At 39.4% G+C, this 24233-nt stretch overlaps 1 protein-coding gene across 2 annotated transcripts in view; it reads right to left on the bottom strand.

Annotated features, from left to right (window-relative positions):
* Positions 1–24233, bottom strand: part of CEP85L (centrosomal protein 85 like) — a 201623-nt gene that overhangs the window by 113394 nt on the left and 63996 nt on the right. For both annotated transcript variants that reach the window (XM_026649846.2, XM_024205368.3), the window contains exon 2: positions 18424–18585. Coding sequence is in view for 1 of the 2 variants with exons in the window: in XM_024205368.3 (XP_024061136.2) it covers positions 18424–18585 (162 nt within the window). In the remaining variant the exon portion in view is untranslated. The remainder of the gene's footprint in view (positions 1–18423; positions 18586–24233) is intronic.

Below are 24233 nucleotides of genomic sequence, written 5' to 3'. Positions count from 1 at the left end.
GAAATCAATACGACATGCAATCAGGGAAGACACCTCCTTCACCTAGTGTGTGACCAGGCAACACTCTCTGGTCTTTGCTTTAGTTTCAACAACTTTCTTTTTCTCCTGGGAATTTCAATCTATGGTAGGGTACTCCACTTCCTTCCATCTCTTTAACTGGACTCCTTTTGAGATCCCATTTTTAAATCAGTGAATTCAGAAGTGCTGACATATCATATGAATAATGTATGGCTAGAGAATGGGTTTAAGTAACTGATGACCATTACTTAGACCCAGGCTATCAATTTACCTTTTAAAGCAATAGGGAGCCTGATCATGCAAGTTCTGGTACTCTTAACTCCCCCCAGTCATGCAGGAGCTCATGATAGGCCCAAAAGTTCCCAAAAATTCATTACTTTCAGATTGAGAAGTAATGAAAGATGTTCCCTAGCTCATCCTCTTAATTTTTAAGCAATTTTTTTACTCCTTTCCTGAGAACATTCGAGTCCCCAGTATAGTTAGACTAAGCTGCATGCAGAAGAAATCTAGAAGTAGTTAGTAATCTGCAACCTATTACTTCTGTGATAAAATTAAAGAATTACTTTTCAGATCCAGTAATCAACAATTTGTCATTTATTTCCAAAGTAGCGTTAACATCCCTATTGAGATAAATGCACAGGGCTGACTATTTTCCATAATTCCATTTTTATGTCTTCTGTATTCATGTCAAAAGGATTTATTTTTGTTGGGTTTATTTTTACATTACAGACCACATCAGATTCTATTTTGAATAACGTGAGTAGAGTAACAGTGCTTTCCTTGCATGAAAGTGGTCTGCAAGAGTGCAGTAAAAGGCAGGCAGCTTCAATACTAAAAGGTGTCACAGGCCCTACATACCTGTCTCCCTTCAGGCTCCTGCTGGATCAATACAGCCTTTGCAATGCATCTTTTGCAGTGTTTTGGCCATATGGATCCATACCATGGCCCTAATCCTGTAGCAAGAACCATGTAAGCCTACCTTTGTGCCTGCATGGAACCAAACTAGTTAAAATAGGGCTGTGTGTGACTCTGCCTCTGCAGCACTCACTAAAAGGAATGGGGCCTATTTGTGGATCTATTCAGTATGCTCCCAAATTTGGGCAACATACCCACTTCTCCTCCTTAGAGCTACTGTTATAACCAGGAGGCTACAGAGTCTCCCTGCAAGGACTCTCTGCTGTTGCTCCCTTACACAGAGAGGAAATGCACTGGTTTGGCTAGATTAGGTAGTTTGATTATACTGTTTGCTTGGTTTAAAAAAAAAAAAAAAAAAAAAAATTAAATAGCTAAGATTGCCACCTTCCTAATGGCTGGTAACCAGACCCCCGAGGCCCTGTTCCATCTCTTCCCCCAAGGCCCCGCCCATCACACACAGGACCTTCACCGGCATGGCCAAGGCCACCTTGCTCACCACCTGCAGGCTGCACAGAGCCATGCACCACTGCGAGCTGCATGAGCAGCCTGGACTTGGAGACAGCGGCAGCTGCTGCGCTGCCTCCTTCCTTCCGCTTAGGGTTGCCATCTTTTCCACAGATTTAAAAACAAACAAAGACAGACAGACATCCGGGCTTGTCAAATGGCACCCGGATACACAAGCCTAAACCCGGACTGTCCAAGTGAAAACCGGACATGTGGCACCCCTTTAAGTAGCAGAAGAATGAAAGCATGATTTTTAGCATAGCTTTTCTGATTACAGCCAAGATTTAAGCCTGAATTCAATATTCAGTAACTGAGCATTTTTAATAACTTTGCTTTCTAATTTCTTACAGCAAATGCAATGTTTTTCTGAATAAAAAGAAACCAGCTAAAGAATACCATAAACAGCAGCACTTATCTTATAAAATGAAAGCTAGAATTAGAATCAAATGCTAGATCCAGTTTTAAAGGATCAGCATAAATTCATGTGCTTGTCTGACCACTGGATATAGTTGTCAACATGTCAAACATTTTTCCAGGGACAATTCAAAAAAAGCTAAATATTTGGGGTATGTGGAAAGCAGCAAAATAGTATACAAATACCGAATTCATGCAATTGACCTTCCAAATTACAGTCCCATAATTACAAACATAAGTAGGTCTGTACAGAAAGGTGGGCTTTTGTGTCCATGCAGTGCAAACAGGGCCTCACTCTTATGGTTTTATATCCACAGACACACACACTGGAATAAATTGCATGGCTTGCAATTTGCATGCCTTGGAAGGATGAAAGAATTCATCCATTCTGCTCAGATTTGACCCTACTGTTCCAGCAAGTCGAGGCATTTTGAAAGTAATTCTTATATCATTTACGCAAGTCAGTAAATTCTTCTGCACCCTCCTCTTGCTACCTCCTTACACAAACTCTTTTTAGGGCTCCTCTGCTTCTGCAGCTGCCCCCTGTGCTCCCCTGATACTGATGAGGGGTCCATGGCCTCCCATCCCCCCCCCCTCCATCCTGCAGATGAGCCACTCTGCTTCTCACTTCCATCTTCCGTAAAAGCGGCAGCGGTCTTCCCTCTCCTCCAATGCTAAGTGTAGCAACCCCTGCCAGTACCACCCAGCTCTCCCCCCCCCCACTTCATTCCCCTCATAAAAAATAACCATCAGCACCGAAGTCTCTCCAGCAGCTGTACTGAGTAAAGGAATAAGCAACTGGTTTGGCAAGGCTCTCCAGAAGAGCAAAGCGGAGAGCGAGGAGCCTGCCAGGCACAAAAGTCCTGGATTTTGAACTTGTGAACTGGGTTTCCAGTGAGCATCCAGAAATCTTTTGCCAAAATAGGAACTACTGGCAGCTCTGGCATTGAGCCAACTGCCTTCTGATTCTCAGCTGTAGGCCACAGAACTAATAATGCTTTTAGTGTCTCTTATAACTATGCCTGCCACCTCTTCAAGTCTAATGATTGGCCAAATTCACAAGTTATTTGTAATTGTCCATTAAAATTCAATTCCCCAATTTTCATTTCTAGGGTTTCATGCACCTTAGAACAGAAGTAGTTTACACACTATAGATCTTTCCTGTAGCACTTACAGGCACACAGATTCAGTACTCATTAATGACCAGTAAAAGCTGATGCTTTTAGAATTATTGCTTTGATACATAACAATAATGGAGTTTAAAATCCCTCTCTCCCCCTTACACACAATCAAAACTTTTTTTTTTTTTTTTTTTAAATATCAAAAACTAACACACACACAATCAGATCTGTCTCAGAGTTCTCTTTGGGATTTCAGAAATAAGCCCTGTTTTGAAAGTATTCACGTCACTGACTTTTGACAGGCATGCCATCACTTCTCAATCAAATGTGCTCAGTTTACAAGTAAAGATTTTTTTTTCTTATTGACAGTACTACAAATTCAAGTTGGACACTGAAAATCCAGTTGGATTCTTTTCTTCACACGCATCTTTAACAATGAAAATTTCTGCTGGCCAAACCAGGCCTTCACTCACACCTGTGAAAAATAACAGATGAGAATACGGTTGCACAACAGTAACCAATTTTCAATTGCAGGTCACCTGAATAAATAGTTCTACTGATGATGCACAAGAGGAACAGAATCCAACTCACTCACCATTGTGCTAGCTCTGCAATGCTAACAAGAGTAAAATCCTTTCTGACACTAACGTCAGACAGAATTCTGACTACATACAGGAAGCCCATCTGTTGCTTAAGAAGGCAACACTTTTACAGTGTTGCTTTTCAGAGTAACACCACTTTAAAATGCCTTTTTCACCCAATTAAAAAACTTAAAGGGTGTCTGCATGTGTGCCTATACAGCACCTAGCATAATGGGCCACAATACCAACTGGGATCTCTGGGGTGATCCTGCAATAAAATAATAAAAGAAATAGATCATAATAAAGCTGAAAATCTTATTCTGAATTGAAAACAAACTTGTAATATCAGTGTACAAGAACGGTTCTGTATATGAAAATACAAATTATTTTTAGCCTCTGATAGTGATGGGCTGAACCTGGTACAAAAGGATGTACCATTAATAGTCTATCCATGTTTCCCATAATCCACTAAACATACACAGGATGTTCAGGCTTATGATTCATACGCCCATATCAACAATAATAAATTGTGCTCTGTTTTAGCAGTGGCAGCCCAAATACAAGGAAGCGTATTTGTTCTACACAGCAAGAGCCATTAAATAAAATTTGTGCTCTGGCCAGCTCTTTAGCAATCTAGATGTTAGGAGATAATGCTAGACTGTTGAGCCATGCATAATTTTGGGGAGACATACCAAAAATAAATACTTAAGTGAATAAACACAAAAGTTTCTCATACAATTTCCTTCTCAGATGTTGACAGAAATTGTGCTAATTATTTTGGATAAAGCAGTTTAGGAGTATGCACCTTAGACATATTGGGGAGCAACTTACACCAATGAGTACATTTACTACATGTTTTCATTTGAGATATTGAGCCCGATTGTGGCATTTACGGCATGGAATATGCCAGATGAGGTACAGATGGGTTGACCTACAGCAAGGACCCGAAGAAGCATAATGAGTGACTCACCCAGAATTCCTCCTCGGCGCTCAGTGCCAGGTCCAACACATATTTAAAGGAGTGTACGCCATGTCCTGACAACTCTGCTGCCTGGTGCAGGAAGGTTTGAGGCCAGAGCTCCACCTTCATTCTGCTCTGCTCCCTTTTAGGTAGTTATTGCTTGCTAGAATGGTGGTGGAATGGGAGAAGAGCCTCTGCTCCCAAATGGGAATGTACTCTTTCCAGGGGCATGAAGATGCAGTGGGGAACAGGGGGAAGAGAAGAATTTCTGCAACCCCTTGTGCACCTGGTTAGGAATCAGGTCTACAAGCTTTCATGGGCTGCCTAGCATGTTAGCAACCTCTTTATGCCCTGTCTGTTCAAGCTCAGAAGAGGGGGGAAAATAGCTGCTGGGAAAAAAATAAATCTTGAAGGACATGCACGGAATAAGGGGGAAGATGGTACAAATGTAAGGATCTGGAATCTATAAAAGCAACAACAAAAAACCAGCTGTCAGCAGATATACTTTACATTTCCTAGTGTTCATTCTGCCAGTGGAAAAAAAAACAAAAACAAACAAAAACCTAAAGACTATCTGCACTTTGCTGGAGTACTGGATGTTCACTAAGCAAAGAGAAAGCAATCTGTGAGCCAAAATTAGGGCTCACTCCTATTTTCATTCAAGTGAACATCAAAGCTCCCATTGTTTCAATGAGAATAGAACTGGGCCCTTAGTATGATTTCTGCAATAGAGAATGGACCCTTGTCAGTAGAATGGTAAGTAGGTGGGCTGCTTTGTAATCACAGTTTCGCTTACAAAACAAAATTGATTTCTCTTAAGACCTCCGGTTGATAACTGAGATTTCAGAAAGAAATGCTAATGCTTCCTGCATTAAGTTGCCATGTTCCAGACAGTATCGTTCAACATAGTTTTGTCTTTCCTGATGCTTAATTTTACCTTATAAAATAAAGAATTCATTAGTGTCTAGGAAGAAGTCAAATATTTTATTTAGCTAGTTTCTTCCCTCAGGCTATTCTTTCCCCCACTAAAACAGTCAGAAATTTATTCTTATGTGCATCAAGAAGTTGGGGTTGATTTATTTTTTAATTTTTAAAGTCTCAGCTACCTACTATGACCACAAAATGGCTAAACCAGAAAGGAGTTTTCTGGTTAACTATTATTTTTCTGATTTGCACAACCAAAATTTTTGGGAAAGGCTATTACGCGTAAAATTACGAACCACCACTTTTTTCCATAGAAGAAATGTGAAATAATGTTTGTATTCTCTAAAAAGCTATGCTTAGCATCTTTCACAAATATTTGTTTTCATAACCAAAATATTATGCATCTGGCTAAACACATAGTATTACTCCAATAACAGCACAAGAGCATAAAATCTCAATACAAAAATACCTTATGCAGTGGTTTTTTTCCCCTTCACATCAGGCAATTTCCAAATAGAGAAGAAGTAAGCACTTTAAAAGATTCTGATCATTTGCAGTTCAATAGAGGGTCTTAAAATAAGCCAATAAACCTCTATGTAGCCTGCATATGGTCACCTAATCATATGAGATTTGTCAGAGGTGTGGAGGTAGGGGAGCATTTAAGGATTTCACAGTAATGAGAAGATTTTTACATAAGCTTTCTCTCAGAGGGCAAGATTCTGTTTTCCTGTCCACATGCTGCATTTCAACTTTGATATTCTGTTCTCCCTATGCAAGTTCAGCTCAGAATGAAGAAAGGATATTGGACTCAAGACCAGCACACGGACAAGAGAAGAATAATTCTGACTTTACGTTACATCTTAAAAACAAACAGAAAAATACAAGCAGTTCAGTCATGTGCCCCAAGAGGCAGTATGCATAGCCTATTACACAAATACATAATCCCCCTAATTTAACATCAGGTAAAAATATTTGCCTTACAACTGTGTCTTTCAGAATTTAAAAAAAATTTCAGTGTACATATTTTTGAAATATCATAAAGGCTTAAAAATCGGTTAGCAACAGACCTTAAACTTTAAGAGTATTCAGACTTATCTTGGATCTATAAAATTGTTTCATTATTCCCCTGCAATAAAATGCTAAAAAAATGACCAAAAAATTCTATTTAAAATAGTTAAATCCTGATAGACTTTTGAAGAAAAATTAAACCCCTTTTCCCATCATCAGAGTAATTCTTGGGACATTTCACTGAGGGTTCTCCTGTCACCAGGAAACAGAAAGCCTCCTGAATGTTGCTCTGTTTTTTCAGCAGTGTTTATACTGCTGATATTGTCTGTTTTCAAAAGAGCTATGAGAAGACAAATCTTAAGCAACAAGTTTAATTCAGCCCTGTTCTGTACCCAATCATCAACTGTTGCTGCTCAAACCAGGTCACATCGGGCTATCTGGCATATCCTCAAAGAACGCAGTAATTTTTAAACATGCACCCACAAAAAGATGGATGAGGAGTTTTCCCTGCACTTTCACAATGACAGATCGTACCAGAATGACATCAGATTCACCAAAATGACTATAGCCCTAAGTTTCAAAATTTCAAATATAAAACAAATTTAAGTACATGTACTTCAAGTGGAATCTCTATTTCTCTCCCCAACATTAACTTGCACTGTTGCCTCTTGAACATAGTTGGAATTTGAAATAACTTCTCGAACACCTGAGCTCTAAAACTCAGAGTTATGGAAAAATAGTAGAGTGTAGTGATAGCAGTTATGAGAGATCTCAGGAATGCACATAAAGAAGGTGCAGAGATTTATAAATTGCAGTGTGATTCTAATGTAAAAATCTGCCAGCAAACTTTCCCCTGCTGAAAAGCTTACATTAAGACAGCTAAATTACAAGGATTAGAAACTAAACTCAGCTCCGTTCTATCCATTAGATATCAAACACTTCCTATGATATAGTACTGATGTATTGCATGGGATACTGAAAGTTCTGTCTCTTAGCAGAAAGTTTTGTTTCATTTTTACACTAGGAAGCATTCTCTGACTGCAGACACTGGGCAGGAGCTACAGCTGCATTATCACCAAGTACCTTGTTTAAAAAAAATAATAATAATCAGCTATTAAAAATACATTTATCTGAAATTAAGACTCAAGCTCTTCAGGGGAAATTCTCCAAAACTGAAGAATGGCAAAAAAGGAGGGACCACTGTGGTCCTGCTACATGAATCCCTGTAGGGCTTCATTACCTCCTGTACACTGTGGAGACAAGCCAGTGTCTCTCTTCATAGTGGAGAGGCCTGGTTACAGTTATACTGGGAGAGAGGGATGGGCCTGCCCAGCAGATCCAGGAATTTCAAAGTCCCACTGACAACAAACACTCTGGGACACAGGTGGCACTTAGTCCATGGTTTCCATGCCCCCCCCCCCCCCCCCCCCCACACACACACACACATTCTTAACCGCAAACACAAGACGTGTTTGCTCAGACTGCACAGGGGAACAGGATTTCACCTTTAGTTTGTAGTACAATGCTCATGAGAAAATGAAAAAAATTATAAAAAAAAATATCGTCCATAAGAGAATATCTGACCGCTATTAAAAATTCCTGCTAGGTTCTCGCTCTCTCTCTCTCATTCGACTGCTCATTGCAAATTAAATTGTCTAGTCCTCTGTCCAGTCTCAATCCATGAGGAATATACATCAGCAGCAAACAGCAATGTGGTGCAGAGAAAAATGAAGGGGAAACTGAAAAATTAAACATCTGATTATTAACTGAAAGAGCATGGTCCTAGTGTTTGCATTTATGATTAAATAAATATATTTATGAAAGAACATGAATAAATCCTCAATGATCATGCTCTTAATTTGCACTTTTCATGGAGTAGGCTACCACTAGCCAGGTATGCATTCAAATGCAGCTTTCTACAATGCAGAACTTCTTTTTTCCTCTCAAATACTGGAAGCTAGAAGCCATGTCTGTGTAATTGACTAGGTTTCTGCAATGCAGATTTACATTACTGCAGCTGACACACATGCAGTCATCATAGCAAACCTCTCTCTCTCTCTCTCTCTCTCACACACACACACACACACACACACACACACACACACACACACTTTCAAGTATAGGGAAGAAATTTTCCTTATAACAAGTGGGTTGAGTCTGTAAAAGCTTTTTACAGCAGGGGGAGTAGGGAATAAATACAGTGACAATTTAAAAATAATAGGCACAGAACTTTAGTCACAGCTCTCAAATCAAGTCTACATATTAACTGCAACAGTCCTTTCTATTCTGCATGAAAAAGCTAATGATCAAAACAGAACTGGGTTGAGCTATTGCTTCTAATCATGATTTCGGTTCTGCAAATTTAGCATCCAATGAGCAGGTGGCCAAATGTTTTTCGTTTTTTTTAATTTCAAGCATCTGAGATTTCCAAACCATTCCCCTCCCCCTAAACCTGGGCTATTCAAATTTTTCCTTCAGTGTTCTACATATGTAATTATATGCATCACACACACACACACACCCCTCCTCCTCCTCTGCAGGGGGTTGGGGGGAGGAAAGAGAATGTACCTCTCTATTAGTGTAAAAAAATGGAATAATCTAGGAATGTTGCATTTACAAACTAATTTCTTCACCATTGATGATACCCATCTAAAAAGTCTGTACCTATGGTTATCAAGAAAGTATAGTGTAATATGTCATTCAGAAGCAAGGCTTTGGGACAGATTCTATTATCAGAGCAGTTTTTACACACGACTTTGGTCGAGTCACCCCTCTATTTACACTGGTGAAAGCTCAGAATCAGACCCTTTGTTTCTGAGCAACTTTTTAATTTAATAAAAACCATAATTAAAATCAAGGATATATAGAACACACACTATTTAAGCTACATTCTCAAATGGAGTATTCCATCATAATTAGTGCAGCCCTACAGTGATGACAGAGATCTGTTTACATGACCAAAATAAAAGGAGGAAGTCAAGCAGCCTGCCAACAGTGCAAATTTAGCGTGATAAAGCAATGATTGCAAAGCCATCTACAAAGGCTTTGACGTCTTCTCTGTAAAATTAAGAGCTGAAACTTCAGGCATCTCAACAATTCCTCTCATGCTTAGCGGAGAGTAAATCATTTCCTACAACACAAATGATTATATTCACTCTACTGCTAGTTGCATTACCTTGATTAAAATGCAAGGAATTAAAAAAGAAGTCATATGATTAGTTCAAGTAAGGCTGCAAGCCATATTTAAAATTATATAATTATACACAACCAGGGAGCTAACGTGGTTATTCCAGATACCCCAGTGTACACAAAAGTATCTTAAAGTTCACTCTTCCCCCCTCTCCCCCCAATTCTGGTGCTGTTTTGTGCAAGCTAGTCTCTTAGGGTATGTGTATGCTGCAATTAAAACCCCATGGCTGGACTCAGCCTGCAAGCCCAAGTCAGCTGGCAGTGGGGCTGTTTAACTGCAGTGTAGATGTACAAACTCTGGCTGGAGCCCAGGCTCTAGGACTCTGCGAGGTTTTGAAACTACAATTATAGGGCCTGATCCTGCATTCCCTACCTTTCTGTAGCTGTCACTGAAATCTGTGTAAAGCTTGCAAACAGAAAAGAAGTGCAAAAACAAGCCTTTGAATTAAGTCTTTAGGAGCCCGCTGCTGCATGAAACTCAATGGTAAAGTTATAGTTTCTCTCCTCTCTCTAATTTGAAGTACCCGTACCAGGTTTTAGGTGCTTCTATAGGAATTTAAAATGTATAATTGCAAAAAATAAGACATTAAAAATACAAATCCATAGTGTCTAAAAAAAATAATAATATTCTCTCCCCCCCAAACAATATCAGCATTATCCCCACTTTTGATCACTCTCTACCCATCAGCCGAATACCACATTGTGTCACTTGATATGTTACCTTATGTATTGACTATTCTAATAGACATCTATTCTAACAGAAGCCACGTGGAAACCTTAAAGTCTGTTACCTCTTTAAGCATTTTCAAACAGTTTCTTCATAAATTTTGGGGTCAGGCTTTTTGTGAGAAACCAAGGTAGTCTTTTTTCAGGCATCTGTCAATTTGAACAAGGTTATTCCCCAGTGTTGCACAGATACAACTTCTCAATTCAGAAACAGACTTCTACCATCTAAACATGCGGGGTACATGAAGTAGGTTTTAAAGTGGTGATTCATATGGTCCCAGGCTTTGGCAGGCTGACACATTTTGTTCCAGCATCCATAAGTTCCTGGATGGTACAAACATATTTATAAACTGGGTATTCTGATCTAAATCTTAGAGCACAGTTGTACACATGCAAGTTGTGGTTGCAATGCGTATAGGCATGAGCATGCACAAGTTCTGAAGACGTAGATTGGGAAGGGGAGACATGTTCTACAGAGTAACTTTATTTTTGTTTTTACAAACTTTCCAGTAGGAACACTTGAGCATTAGATAGATGCCCCTTCTTCTTGTTGTATACAAATCTGAATCAATGTTTTTGTGTGTGTGCGCACTTTGAAAATACGGTCCTTAGTTGTTATCTGTAGAAGTGGCCTTTGGGAGGAGTGTCACAATTTTAGCAAGGGGAACATCCCCTCCATTTTTTGACCTTGACTGCTGAACTTTAAAAAAGATGCATTATCCAGAACAATGCAGATATACATGACTGTGTTTAATTAAATGTCGCTTTGTTCAAAGGATGAGATTTAACACGAGATGTACTGTCACTATTCTTTGCACATAGTTGGCTTTTCTGGAATGTTAAACTATAGGATAGGAGCTTGTTTTAAAGGATGGTATGAGGGCCAAAGGAATCTCGCCTCACATTCATAGAATCATAGAATATCAGGGTTGGATGGGACCTCAGGGGATCATCTAGTACAACCCCCTGCTCAAAGCAGGACCAATCCCCAGACAGATTTTTACCCCCGTTCCCTAAAATGGCCCCCTCAAGGATTGAACTCACAACCCTGGGTTTAGCAGGCCAATGCTCAAGCCACTGAGCTATCCCTCCCCCCGGAGCTCCATTCGGAGCTGAACTTTTTTCTTTGTCACTATTACACCTAATAGCAATATTTACTTGTACACATGGGGATGTGCCACAGTCTGCAGCAGCTGTGAAATTATGGTTTCCATTATTTCAAAACTTCCTCTTCTCTTCTTTCTCGCCTTATTTCTACCCTTCCTCTCTTCTCTTTATATGACTGAAGGATGGCTGAATGAATATATTTGCTTACTGTAGATTAGTGCAGGGTTAGGAAAGAAGTTTGATCTGATGAAGTTAATAGTGTAGTCTAAAGACTGAAGCTTTTTTTATTTATTTAAAAAGAGGTAGCTGGAGTGTGTGTGTGTTCACTCCCAACACCTCCAAATCTTAGGCCTGGTCTACACTAACACCCCAATTCGATCTAAGGTACGCAACTTCAGCTACGTGAATAACGTAGCTGAAGTCGACATACCTTAGTTCGAATTTACCGCGGTTCAGACGCGGTCCACACACGGCAGGCAGGCTCCCCCGTCGACTCCGCGGTACTCCTCTCGCTGACGTGGAGTACCGCAGTCGACGGCGAGCACTTCCTGGTTCGAATTATCGCGTCCACACCAGACGCGATAAATCGAACCCGGAAGTTCGATTGCCAGCCGTCGAACTACCGCGGTAGTGTAGACAAGCCCTTAGTCATAAAGTAGCCATCCATCTTGATGTAACTCAAGATGACCTAGTAGAAGAGCGCTGAGAAGACTGAATCTTGGGAGATGAGAACCTCCTTTGAGCTGGCAAAAGCCATTAGCTCCCATTGTCGTCAGTGTACTCTAATTTCATAACGTATTGCATTCTTAGTTTCTAGCTAAGCAATAAGCAAAGCTGGAAGCTGAAATCCATGTTCTATCCCAAGTTAAACAGTCAATCCCTGAGCCTTTGGATCCTGGCAGGTCACAGACAGAAATTGATGGAGTAGTTCCAGGACTGGACAGGGAAGCAGGGGGGGGGGGGGGGGGGGGGGGAGAAAGGGAGAAAGTGTATTGGAGCCTCTCTTTTCTGGGTTTCCTTCCTTTGAAAAGCAATGCTCTGCTCCTGTGAGTAAGCTCCATTGTGTTGGATAGATATTATCTATCTTGACAGTCAGGAACGTGTTTCACCTAAATCTACAACAAATTGTTTTCTTTAAAAGGAGATGCTGTCACCACTGGATAGGTAAAAGTGTTTTTTTTCCTGAGGGAGCAGAAGTAAGTACTTAATGCTTGGAGAAGTATTTATTCTTTAGTAGGATTTAAACAAAATTGCCAGGGAAACCTAAGTTACATTAGTTTTGAAAGAACATATTGTCAAGATATAGTAGCTAGAAAAGAATGATGGTAATGAGTTCCCAGCAAGGGAGACTTAGGCAGTAGCGTGGGTATATAAAACCAGGTCACACTATTTATACCATAGGTAAACGGCGATCCTATTTTACATCTTTAAATCAGTAACTAACTTTCTCTGAAGAAAAAAAGTGTTAGAAATCACATCTTCAGATCACTTTTCATGGGCATGAACATACATCTTGTTTGAATTGTGATGTGGCAATATTCACCATGATGCCACCCAAAAAGTTGTCTCCCTCACATTAGCATTTTTTGGAAGCTTCAGTGAGTTTGCACGCCTGACTCTATGAATTGACCTTATGATACATCCTGTGGCACAAGATGGTAAAATACACCATGGCTTCTAAAATGTTAACACAATGCTGCATGTAGACATTGACTCATATAGAGATGCCACTTAGAAGCAGCTGTGTTGTAATCCTTTGTATGCTAGTGGCCCTAGTCACCAGCTGGTGACGGATAGACAGTCAGCCACACCCAGGTTAGGTTTCTGTCCCTTTATTCAGGACTCTCTTGTCTTACAAATAACAAGAAAAGTATGCAAAAAAGGAACACAAACCATCTGGTTAGGCTTCACACTGGGGTACTATGGCCTCCGGTAGCTACTAAGTAGGACCATCTCCCACCCCAGGGGGCTCCACAGGGTCTGCCTGCTTGCCTTCAGCCTCATGTTCTGGTAACCAGAGAGAGTATCCTCTCTCCTGGTTCTCTCTCCACGCCCCACCCATCATGGAGCTGAGAGCCTCGGCCAGTCATGAGGTGCTGATCAGCTGATTTCCAGCACCTGTCTCCCACTAAAACCTCTTCTTCTGTGCAGTGCTTCAAGGTAACTGCCTCCTATACTCACCAAAAGAAATACAAGGAATCATCTTCACAGGCCTCTATAGAATCTATAGTGCTTATAAGAAGAATATCCTAAAATTTCCACCCCTCTTTTCAGAAAGTACATGAACTCTAAAGAAAATCATTCCATGAGAAAAAGGTTTCTTGCTAATAAGCTCACACAAATCTTTGTTTGAGAGTTAGCTACTACATAAAGTCAGGAGGGATAGCTATTTTTTTTTAAATAAAGCCAGACTTGTAGAAGATAATATATTTTTTATTATTCAGCTCACAGGTGATGGGGCACCCACCTCTGGAACTTTTTCTCCTGCTCTAAGTAGAAATACTATTAAGAATTTGGCCTCAATGTATATTTGGTAAAAAAAACCCAAACACTTGTGAACAAGGATTTGTATCAGCGAACAAGTTCATGTCCATCACCACTTGTTGGCAGAAAGATTAAAAGGATACTCTGAGTGAAGATAAATACAGTTAATACAAATCTTTTACTAATATCAGATGATTAGGGCAGAATGGATTTAAGAGTCCAGTTAGCTTTTCAACACACAAGAGTCTTTACTTTCCCCTATACACACTTTGCTTAACGTGAACAATGAAACTAAACTGGTCAGTTTCATTTCCTGGTTTTCATATACTATCATTGGGCTCCCAGTGCTGCAGAGGAACAACTACACTTTAAGTGATATTTTCTCTTCCTCTTGGGCATTATAAAAACTCTTTCTGCCCCCAATCTGAAAATTTTAGTCCCAAGTAATTTTTTTAGACTAGGAATTATCCCTTTAAACTCTACAATTCCAGAATGAAAGAAGACTGCTCCTGAAATAGTTCAAATAAATATTTAAATTTCATTTTACCACCTTTTTAAGAAATTACTGAAATGCAATAGCGAAAGAGAAAACCAGACCTTCTTAAAAAAAAAAAAAAGTGACTTGAATTTCATTCTTTGCATCAGACAACATATTTTTGCATTTACTAATAACTACAGCTCTGAACAGCTGAATGATTTTTTTGTAAATAAAAGGTTTAAGGATATTGTTAACATTAACAAAATGCATTTTTGTAACTCTAAAATTAAGAATAGATTATTTGTTAGTAGCTTCAGAAAAAGCAAGGTAACAAACTCACATTTCAGTCTTGAATTGCTAGAAGTTGTAATGATTTGCTGAGTTGTCAAAAAACAAAACAAAAAAAAACCCTTTTCTGCAGAGCCTGTTCCCTAAGGGCTATTTCCCTAGCACCCACATTGAAAACAGATGGCTAGAAGAATAGAGAGTCTGTAACTACAAGCCGGCCTTGGCAATCCTATTGAAATTGCCTCAGCTATTCTAATTTGTTCCTGAAAAAACAGTCAACTTTAAATTTAGTCAGTTACAAAGAAGTAAGTTCAGATACTACCTATCCCCTCAGTCCTCCTGCCAACTTTTATTTTACAACCACATTTTTCCTGTTTTCCTCTGCACTGTCATGCAAGTTTTCAAACAGCTAACAAGCCAGGGGACTAAGGGAAACAGTGAAACTGACTGTATGTAAAGCATCACCAAATGCACAAAATATACAAACTGAAAAAAATATAGAGAGATGTTACATGATTGCTGTAACTGAAAATAAGAGATGTTTCTTGTAACAGTAGGTCAACACCATAGAGATATAAGGTAGCTCTTAAAGTGATAAATATCCCCTGAATCAAGTTTTATAGTAGTTGCTTTTTCATCCCCCCTCTTTCCCACCTACCCCTCAAATGGGGAAGCCATCAAGAAAAAGAAAAAGGTGCTTTTATCCAGGCCTAGATCTTAACTCACTATTCTACAATGCCTGGATCTGCGTATAAGGAAACAGAAATCCAATGGGTGGATCAGAGAGCAAATTATGGGCTAAGGCGAGTGAGGGAATACCTTTTACTGGCCCAACTTCTATTGATTAGAGACACAAGCTTTCGAGCAGACACATAGCTCTTCTTCTGGTCTTATGGGCCACTAATACTTCTGGACTCTAGCCACACATTTTACTCAGGCAAGGCTCCCACAGAATTTCATGGGAGCTTTGCCTGAGTAAAGGGTGTGGCTAGAACCCTAATGCTGCATAACTAAGCATTATGTCAGTATTACAGCAACCTAGTTGCTCTGTTAAAACATTAAATTTGCAAGAATCAAGGAAGAAGATTTGAAAAAGCAAATTAAAAAAAAAAAAATCAAATAAAATCCCAGTACTGGAGAACTACTATCTAGGTTATTGAATTTTTTTCTGAAATATATTTCTTCATAGACTAGCTAATGAATAATCTGTTTTACATAAATCCTACCATATTTTATAAAAAAGTATTTGGAAAAAGAAGAAAGGAGGTGTATTAATTTAGATGGAATATATAGACCCAAAGGTTAAAGGAGTTAAGACCCTATTATTGTTTAAGCTTAAACAGAGCTAAACAAGGTTTGGGGTTTGGAATACAGAGAGCTTAGCTTGCTTAGTACCATGGCAAACACACCATTAAACATTACTTTAACCTTTTATCAAAAAATACAAAAAAGGGAAAAAAAAAAACCAGTTAAAAGCATTTGAAATGTCAAGTACTCCATAAGGCTTTCATCTTAACATGTTTGTTTGTTTGTTTTTTTAAAGGTGAAGCAAGTTTTTAGAAGAACCCCCCCCCTCCTTGTCTGACAGGTTTTTAGATTATACTAAAAATGGTAAAAAAAAAAAAAAAAAAAAAAAAAAAAAATTGGGGGGGGAGGGTGAAGAGAAGAAATTAGTAGATCAGCTGGAGCTGTCATTGCTGGTGGTGTTAGAGTTGGATTTTGTTTTTTAGAAGACAAACACCCACACAAAAAGGGAGAGAAAAGAAAAACAAAGATAGAAAACACAGCTTCTGTCTCTGGTGCTGACTTTCACTTGCAACCTCACTACTGGAGAAACACAACACAGCACATAGTCTTATTAGCCATTCTGAGACCTGGAAATCTTGTACCAGCATTGGGCTATTTAGGGTATTGCTTTCAGTTGCCTTTTCCTGGTCACAGACGTATAGTAGTGTTGCAAAATATAGTCTTGCCCGGCTAAGCTGGACTATTATTAGAAAAAAGAAGAAAAGAAAAAAGAAAGGTGGGGAAGGAAAAGGACACACTCAGATGGGTAATATAGATACAAAGTCTCACATCCCCAGAGGTGTTTGGGATTTTGCAGAGCTGGCAGAGGTGGAGATGTCAATTGGGTCCCTCTCTGGTCAGGACATCTCTTAGGATCAGGATGACAAATGCTTGGGGTCCCAGGAGATGCTGGAAGTAGTGGCAGCCATAATGGTGAAGCTCACTCCAGTAGCCAATTTCCCTCCCAAAAAATCTCTCTTTAAGGAACTCAAAAGAGAATGATGGGTGAAATAGCTAATCCTTTTATTATTTGGTTTACAAATTAGGCCTCGTTTTTAAACAAACCAATTTTGGTTTACTGATTTTTGGTTTTACACTGTCTTGCTTACCAGGCAGAATTTTTACACAGTTCTTGAATTATATTAATCAGCCTTTTTATTTTGACTAATTTAATCTTTGCCTCTGTTGTACTTTCCCCCATTAATAGTTGTTGTGACCTTTTAGAAACTTTTACTGACTTTTTACAGTTGAGCTGACAATTAGGGTAAATACATAGGCCCAATTATTACAGAGGATTTCTCCAACAAGCTCTGACACAAAGCAGAGTTAAGAACTCACACTGATCAGAGTACAAATCCATTGCAATTAGCCAACAGAGAACATGTCTTCTTTGTACAGCAGTTATCACTTCTGAGTCTCTTAATATAGCACCAGATTACCCCTTCTCACAGCTAAACCCACAGTACGGGAATAAGGAGACGGAGAGGATTCCTTTTCAGAGCTCGTCTTCAATCAGCATGCTGGGTAGTGGGATGGGTAGGAAAGGACTGCCCCCCTTTGCAATGAGGCATTACAGCCTCAAACCCGGAGGATCCTAGGCCATCATCAGGAGGTCAGGAGCATTCATACAGAGACCCGTGCCTCTACACCGGCTCAGGGGCTCCCATGCGATCTCCCTTCTCCTGGGCTGCAGTGGTCCCAGGATTCCTTTTAAAGAGATCCATGCACAGAAAGGCCCTGCAGAAAAAAGTAACATAGCCCCAACCTGCATTACCTTACCCTAGAAAACCCTGCTGGAGGAAAGGGGACCATGCATCCCTGTGGTCTATCACTACTCAACATAGGCTTAAACCATTCTTGTCCCATTCACTGCCCTGGTGCAGTTTTGATCTCCAGGGAGAGCCCTCCATGCAGGGGGATAGGGATACTCCTGTTGTAATGGCTAAATCCTTTATACGTCTTCTGTGATAGGAGCAAGTTTGAGAAATCTTGGGCGATATCGTATCCCCAAACTTAGTTTTAGCCCTCTCTAGATACTTTTGGATAATCTTAAATGAATTTTGCCAGTTCATGAGATGCCTCATATTAAAATGCAATTTGTATTCCCCTGAACAGAAGGCAAAAAGAGGACGAGACCTTTCTCCATCTTTTTCCCAGTCCTGTAACTTAACTATCTTTACTCCCACACAACAGAAGACAACTTTGTGATACAGAGAAGTTAAGGCCCATACAATGCAAGTTAAACAGATCTAACCAAAACAATTTCTCAACCCATCATAAAAAATTGGCAATTTCATGTTCTTTAATATTGGAGAAATAAGTATTTTTAAGATACATTCGGCCTTTAAAACTTCTTAGTTCATCTCTTTTTCTCTCACCAAGACTGATTAACTTCAGAATTTAAGAATCTTCACTCACCTTCCACACTATCAGAACAGGAGGTACCAATGCCTGTGTCCCCGCTGTCAGAAGCTATACTGTGTCTTCTGATATGGTTACTTCGGCTGCTCGATGGAATGGTTGAGGCCTGCCACAGTGATTCAGTACCAGATAACCATCCCGCGGAGGAGTAATCTGGGCCTACAGAGAAGGAAGTCAGAAGTCTGTCATTCCAGATACAGACCAGTGAAGTCAACAGTGACTATCTGGTTATGAATAAAGTTACAATCAGGTCTCTGTGTACTCTTTGGCAAGGTTGGCCTAAATGCTTCTGTAGCAACAGTTACTGTGGCAGTCCAAAGTAGCGGACTAGAAATTCCCCAACCATTTCAGGTAAACATAAAAATACACGCCTTTTACTGATTTAAATTTGAACATGAACAAACAACAAAACTGCACTGATTGTAGCAAGATATTTAAAATTACTGTATGTTGCCTGTCTTAAATTCACTCATCAACACGCCGCAGAACTGTGTTGCACTGAGGAAGCCATAGGAGGAGAAGATGGAAGCTGGGTAGAAGGTGGTAGAAGCTTTTGGTACTTGAATGCAAGGAAGGTACAGTAGTTTCAAGTTGTACGATAATTACGCTGCTTGAATGTTTTGCTAAAAATGAAATCAGCATTGGAACACTTAACACTGACATCTAACTGGTCAACATTAGGTTTCAAAGTTTAAAAAGACAGAGATAAATGGGGCAGCTCACATCTCTCAAAACTACACCTCTACCCCGATATAACGCTGTCCTCGGGAGCCAAAAAAATCTTATTGCGTTATAGGTGAAACCGCGTTATATTGAACTTGCTTTGATCCGGCGCAGCCCCGCCCCCCGGAGCACTGCTTTACCGTGTTATATCCAAATTCATGTTATATCGGGTCGCGTTATATCGGGGTAGAGGTATCATTTCCAAGCTGGCTACAGGCTCAGGAAAATATCACTACACTGGTTATACTCAGTTTACATTTGGAAGGTTTCTTTCACAATCACAGGATCTAAGATTTCCTTTTTTAAAGAAACAAAGACTGGATTCTAAAGCACAGTTCTGCAGAATTATGAAACATAGATTATACAGAGTACATGACCATGCTTACAATTAATCCCCAGAGTATACATTTTATAAGGATGATCAATGCATACCTGGTATGCTAACTAGAGGTCCATCCGAAAACAACTTTCAGTAACCAACGTAGTCTAGTTAAGCATATTTTCAAGTAGGATATTGACAACCAGATTTGTACGTCTAATCAGAAGTCAGACATTAAAAACTGAGAAGTGGTCTTGTTATATGCTTATCTAGCAGTTAACTACACATCACACTTTCAATAGCAAGTGATCCTCAAAGGTTAGTCTCACATTCAGTAACCATTCTCACATGCAACACACAGGTATTTTCAGGTCATTTAACAATTTTTGAGTTCATTACAACACCCAAAAGTACATAGTGATCTGACTGTGCAATAGCTGTTCACGGAGACGAGAATGCAGCTAAGGAACTGATAGTTTTTGACAGGACTTGAAAAATATACCCATCTAACAAGCCTACTAGCCATGGCGAAAATACGTATACCACCATGCCTCTAAAATGCCCTACCTCCTGCAATTTAAGGCATGGCTCTCCACCTTTCCAGACTACTGTACCCCTTTCAGGAGTCTGATTTGTTTTACGTACCACCCCCCAAGTTTCACCTCACTTAAAGACTACTTGCTTACAAAATCAGACATAAAAATACACAAGTGTCACAGTACACTATTACTGAAAAAATTGCTTACGGTCTCATTTTGGCCATATAATTATAAAATAAATCAACTGGAATATAAATATTGTACAGTACTTAAATTTCAGTGTATAGTATATAGAGCAGTATAAACAAGTCGTTGTCTGTATGAAATTTTAGTTTGTACTGACTTCGCTAGTGCTTTTTATGTAGCCTGTTATAAAACAAGGCAAATATCAAGATGAGTTGATGCACCCCCTGGAAGACCTCTGTGTACCCCAAGGGGTTTGCGTACCCGTGGTTGAGAATTAGTGATTTTATGAATACGTACCTGGATACCATTTCCTGGATACAGTAGTTAATTGTAATTCTGTCAACTATTTAATACATTTTCAGAATTGTAACTTAACATCTCTCTCTTGTTTTTGTTACACCGCCTGTCCCTTCCTGGTTACCTCCCATTTTTCCCTCTTAATAAAAGATAATTGTGTATCTTTTTCCTATGTTTTTGTCAGAGTCTGTCATTTCCTTCTCTTTCTCCATAGTGTTCTGTACCCTCTTCCTTTACATTTTCGGTCTTTTCCCCCAAACTCACTCAAACACCTCTGACTGCCCAAACCACTACATATCCTGTCCCCCAGCCAGCCACAAAACGTCCTCACTGCAGTGATTGGGAGAATTACTATTATATCCTTCCTTCAGCCTCATTCACAGCAATTCACTACACTGCCCATATCTCTTGCTGCTCATGACTATTCCAAGCAAAAGAAGAAAGTTGGCCTAAGGCAGACGTCAGTCAGAAATGTCTTTGACTTACTTAGCTTGAGAGATAATTAACATCCTGTTAAAGATTTGCATTTTATTTCCTCTTTTAATAAAGGAGGAGAAGTACAGAAAAGAGATACAAATACCAAAAAAGTAATACAAAGTTTCTTGTTGATATTGCAGCCTTTAACACACAAAAACATATGCACTGAGGAAAAATCCCAGTCATAAACTAACTACACACAACCTTTATGCCCAATGCAAAGCTTATACAAGAAGCAATCTCTACATTCAAAGGTCATCTAGATTAGAAAGATGATGATGTTTTTAAATGTGTTCACATTTTAAAACCACTACTAATACCACCACCTATTTTCCTGCTCTGCACATGCCCAGTAATTGCAACTGCAGTTGGCCTACTTGCAGGAAACACAAGATGGAGGGAAGAAAGTTTCTTTTTTCTTTACATACCATAGCAGGGGCCAGGTACAGTCTGGCCACTAAAGAATGCAGCACATCTAAATGATGTAATTCCAGGTGTCTAAGCCTTTAGATGGGCCATAAACAAGGCCCTACATTTTTGTTTACATTATCTAGGAATTTATCAACGTTTCCATTTCAAAATTTTTAAATGGATGAAAATCGGTGCAAAAAATTATCACCCCCAGTTTTCTGGGTAAATATTGGGGTTGATAGAGGGGGACAGGATGACAGAAAAAAAGCAACAAATAGAAAATGTAAGTGTACTGAAAGTAAAAAGAAGTTTAATGATGTAGTTTATTGCATGAACTGTACATCAACAGCACGAACATATATGCACGCAAGTGTGTGGGTATATACATTTTCTACTATTGTCTTGCTTTCACAGACATCCTTGCATTTACATTTAGACTAACTGATTAACAAACACAGCTACCTAAGGTAATGGATTGGATTTTCTTAATCAGTATTTTCATAAGAACAGCCATACTGGGTCAGACCAAAGGTCCATCTAGCCCAGTATCCTTTCTTCCAACAGTGGCCAATGCCAGGTGCCCCAGAGGGAATGAACAGAACAGGTAATCAAGTGATCAATCCCATCACCCATTCCTAGCTTATGGCAAACAGAGGCTAGGGACACCATCCTTGCCCATCCTGGCTAATAGCCATTGATGGACTTATCCTTTATGAATTTATCTAGCTCTTTTTTGAACGCTGTTAAAGTCTTGGCCTTCACAACATCTTCTGGCAAAGAGTTCCACAGATTGATTGTGCATTGTGTGAAGAAATACTTCCTTTTGTTTGTTTTCAACCTACTGCCTATTAATTTCACCTGGTGACCCCTAGTTCTTCTGTTATAAAACGGAGTAAATAACACTTGCTTATTTACTTTCTCCACACCGGTCATGATTTCATAGCCCTCTATCATTTTACTGCTTCATCGTCTCTTTTCCAAGCTGAAAAGTCCCAATCTTATTAATCTCTCCTCATACGGAAACTGTCCGTGCCTTATTTTTGTTGCCCTTTTCTGAACCTTTTCCAATATATCTTTTTTGACATGGGGCGACCATATCTGCATGCAGTATTCAAAATGTGGGCCTACCATGGATTTATATAGAGGCATTCTGATATTTTCTGTGTTATTATCTATCCCTTTCTTAATGATTCTTGACATTCTTTTAGCTTTTTTGACTGCCGCTGCACATTGAGTGGATGTTTTCAGAGAACTATCCACAATGACTCCAAGATCTCTCTCGAGTGGTAACAACTAATTTAGACCCCATCATTTTATATGTGTAGTTGGGATTGTTTTCCAATGTGCATTACTTTGCATTTATCAACACTGAATTTCATCTGTCATTTTGTTGTCCAGTCACCCAGTTTTGAGAGACCCCTTTGTAACTCTTCACAGTCTGCCTGGGACTTCACTATCTTGAGTAGTTTTGTATCATCTGCAAATTTTGCTACCTCACTGTTTACCCCTTTTTCCAGATCATTTATGAATATGTTGAATAATAGTGGTCTCAGTACAGACCCCTGGGGGACACCACTATTTACCTCTCTCCATTCTGATAACTGACCATTTATTCCCTATCTTTTAACTAGTTACCAATCCATGAGAGGACCTTCCCTCTTATCCCATGACAGCTTACTTTGCTTAAGAGCCTTTGGTGAGGGACCTTGTCAAAGGCTTTTGGAAAATCTAAGTACACTATATCCACTGGAACTCCCTTGTCCACATGCTTGTTGACCCCCTCAAAGTATTCTAGTAGATTGTAAAGGGAAATCATGCATTGTCAAAAACCATGTTGACTATTCTCCAACAAATCATGTTCATCTATGTGTCTGACAATTCTGTTCTTTACTATAATTTCAACCAGTTTGCCCAGTACTGAAGTTTGCCCCGGCCTGTAACTGCCAGGATCACCTCTGGGTCCCTTTTTAAAAATTGGTGCCACATTAGCTATCCTCCAGTCATTTGGTACAGAAGCTGATTTAAATGACAGGTTACAAACCACAGTTAGTAGCTCTGCAATTTCACATTTGAGTTCTTTCAGAACTCTTGGGTGAATACCATCTGGTCCTGGTGACTTATTACTGTTTAATTTATCAATTTCTTCCAAAACCTTCTCTAATGGCACCTCAATCTGGGACAGTTCCTCAGATATGTCACTTAAAAAGAAAGGCTCAGGTTTGGGAATCTCCCTCACAACCCTCAGCCATGAAGACCAATGCAAAGAATTAATTTAGTTTCTCCGCAGTGGCCTTATTGTCTTTGAGTGCTCCTTTAGCATCTCGATTGTCTAGTGGCCCCACTGGTTGTTTAGCAGGCTTCCGGCTTCTGCATACATAAAGAATTTTTTGCTATTACTTTTTGAGTCTTTGGCTAGCTGTTCTTCAAGTTCTTTTTTGGCCTTCCTAATTATATCTTTACACTTCACATGCCAGAGTTTATGCTCTTTTCTATAAGGATTTAGCTTCGACTTTTAAAAGAATGCCTTTTTGCCTCTGACTGCTTCTTTTACTTTGTTACAGTGGCACTTTTTTGGTTTTCTTACTATGTTTTTTAATTTGGGGTATACATTTAAGTTGAGCCTCTATTATGGCATCTTTAAAAAGATTCCATGCAGCTTGCAGGGATTTCACTTTTGGCAATGTACCTTTTAATTTCTGTTTCACTAACCTCCTCATTTTTGTGTAGTTCCCCTTTCTGAAATTAAATGCTACCATGGTGGGCTGCTGTGGTGTTTTCCCCACCACAGGGATGTTAAATTTAATTATATTATGGTCACTAATGTATTTGAGTGATCCAAAATTGGGGGGGGGGGG

This window comes from Terrapene carolina, unplaced genomic scaffold (assembly GCF_002925995.2).
Source record: "Terrapene carolina triunguis isolate 2854851 unplaced genomic scaffold, T_m_triunguis-2.0 Scaffold85, whole genome shotgun sequence".
Taxonomy (NCBI): domain Eukaryota; kingdom Metazoa; phylum Chordata; order Testudines; family Emydidae; genus Terrapene; species Terrapene triunguis.
Note: the sequence above shows the minus strand (reverse complement) of the source record. Positions and strands in the feature narration are given on the sequence as shown.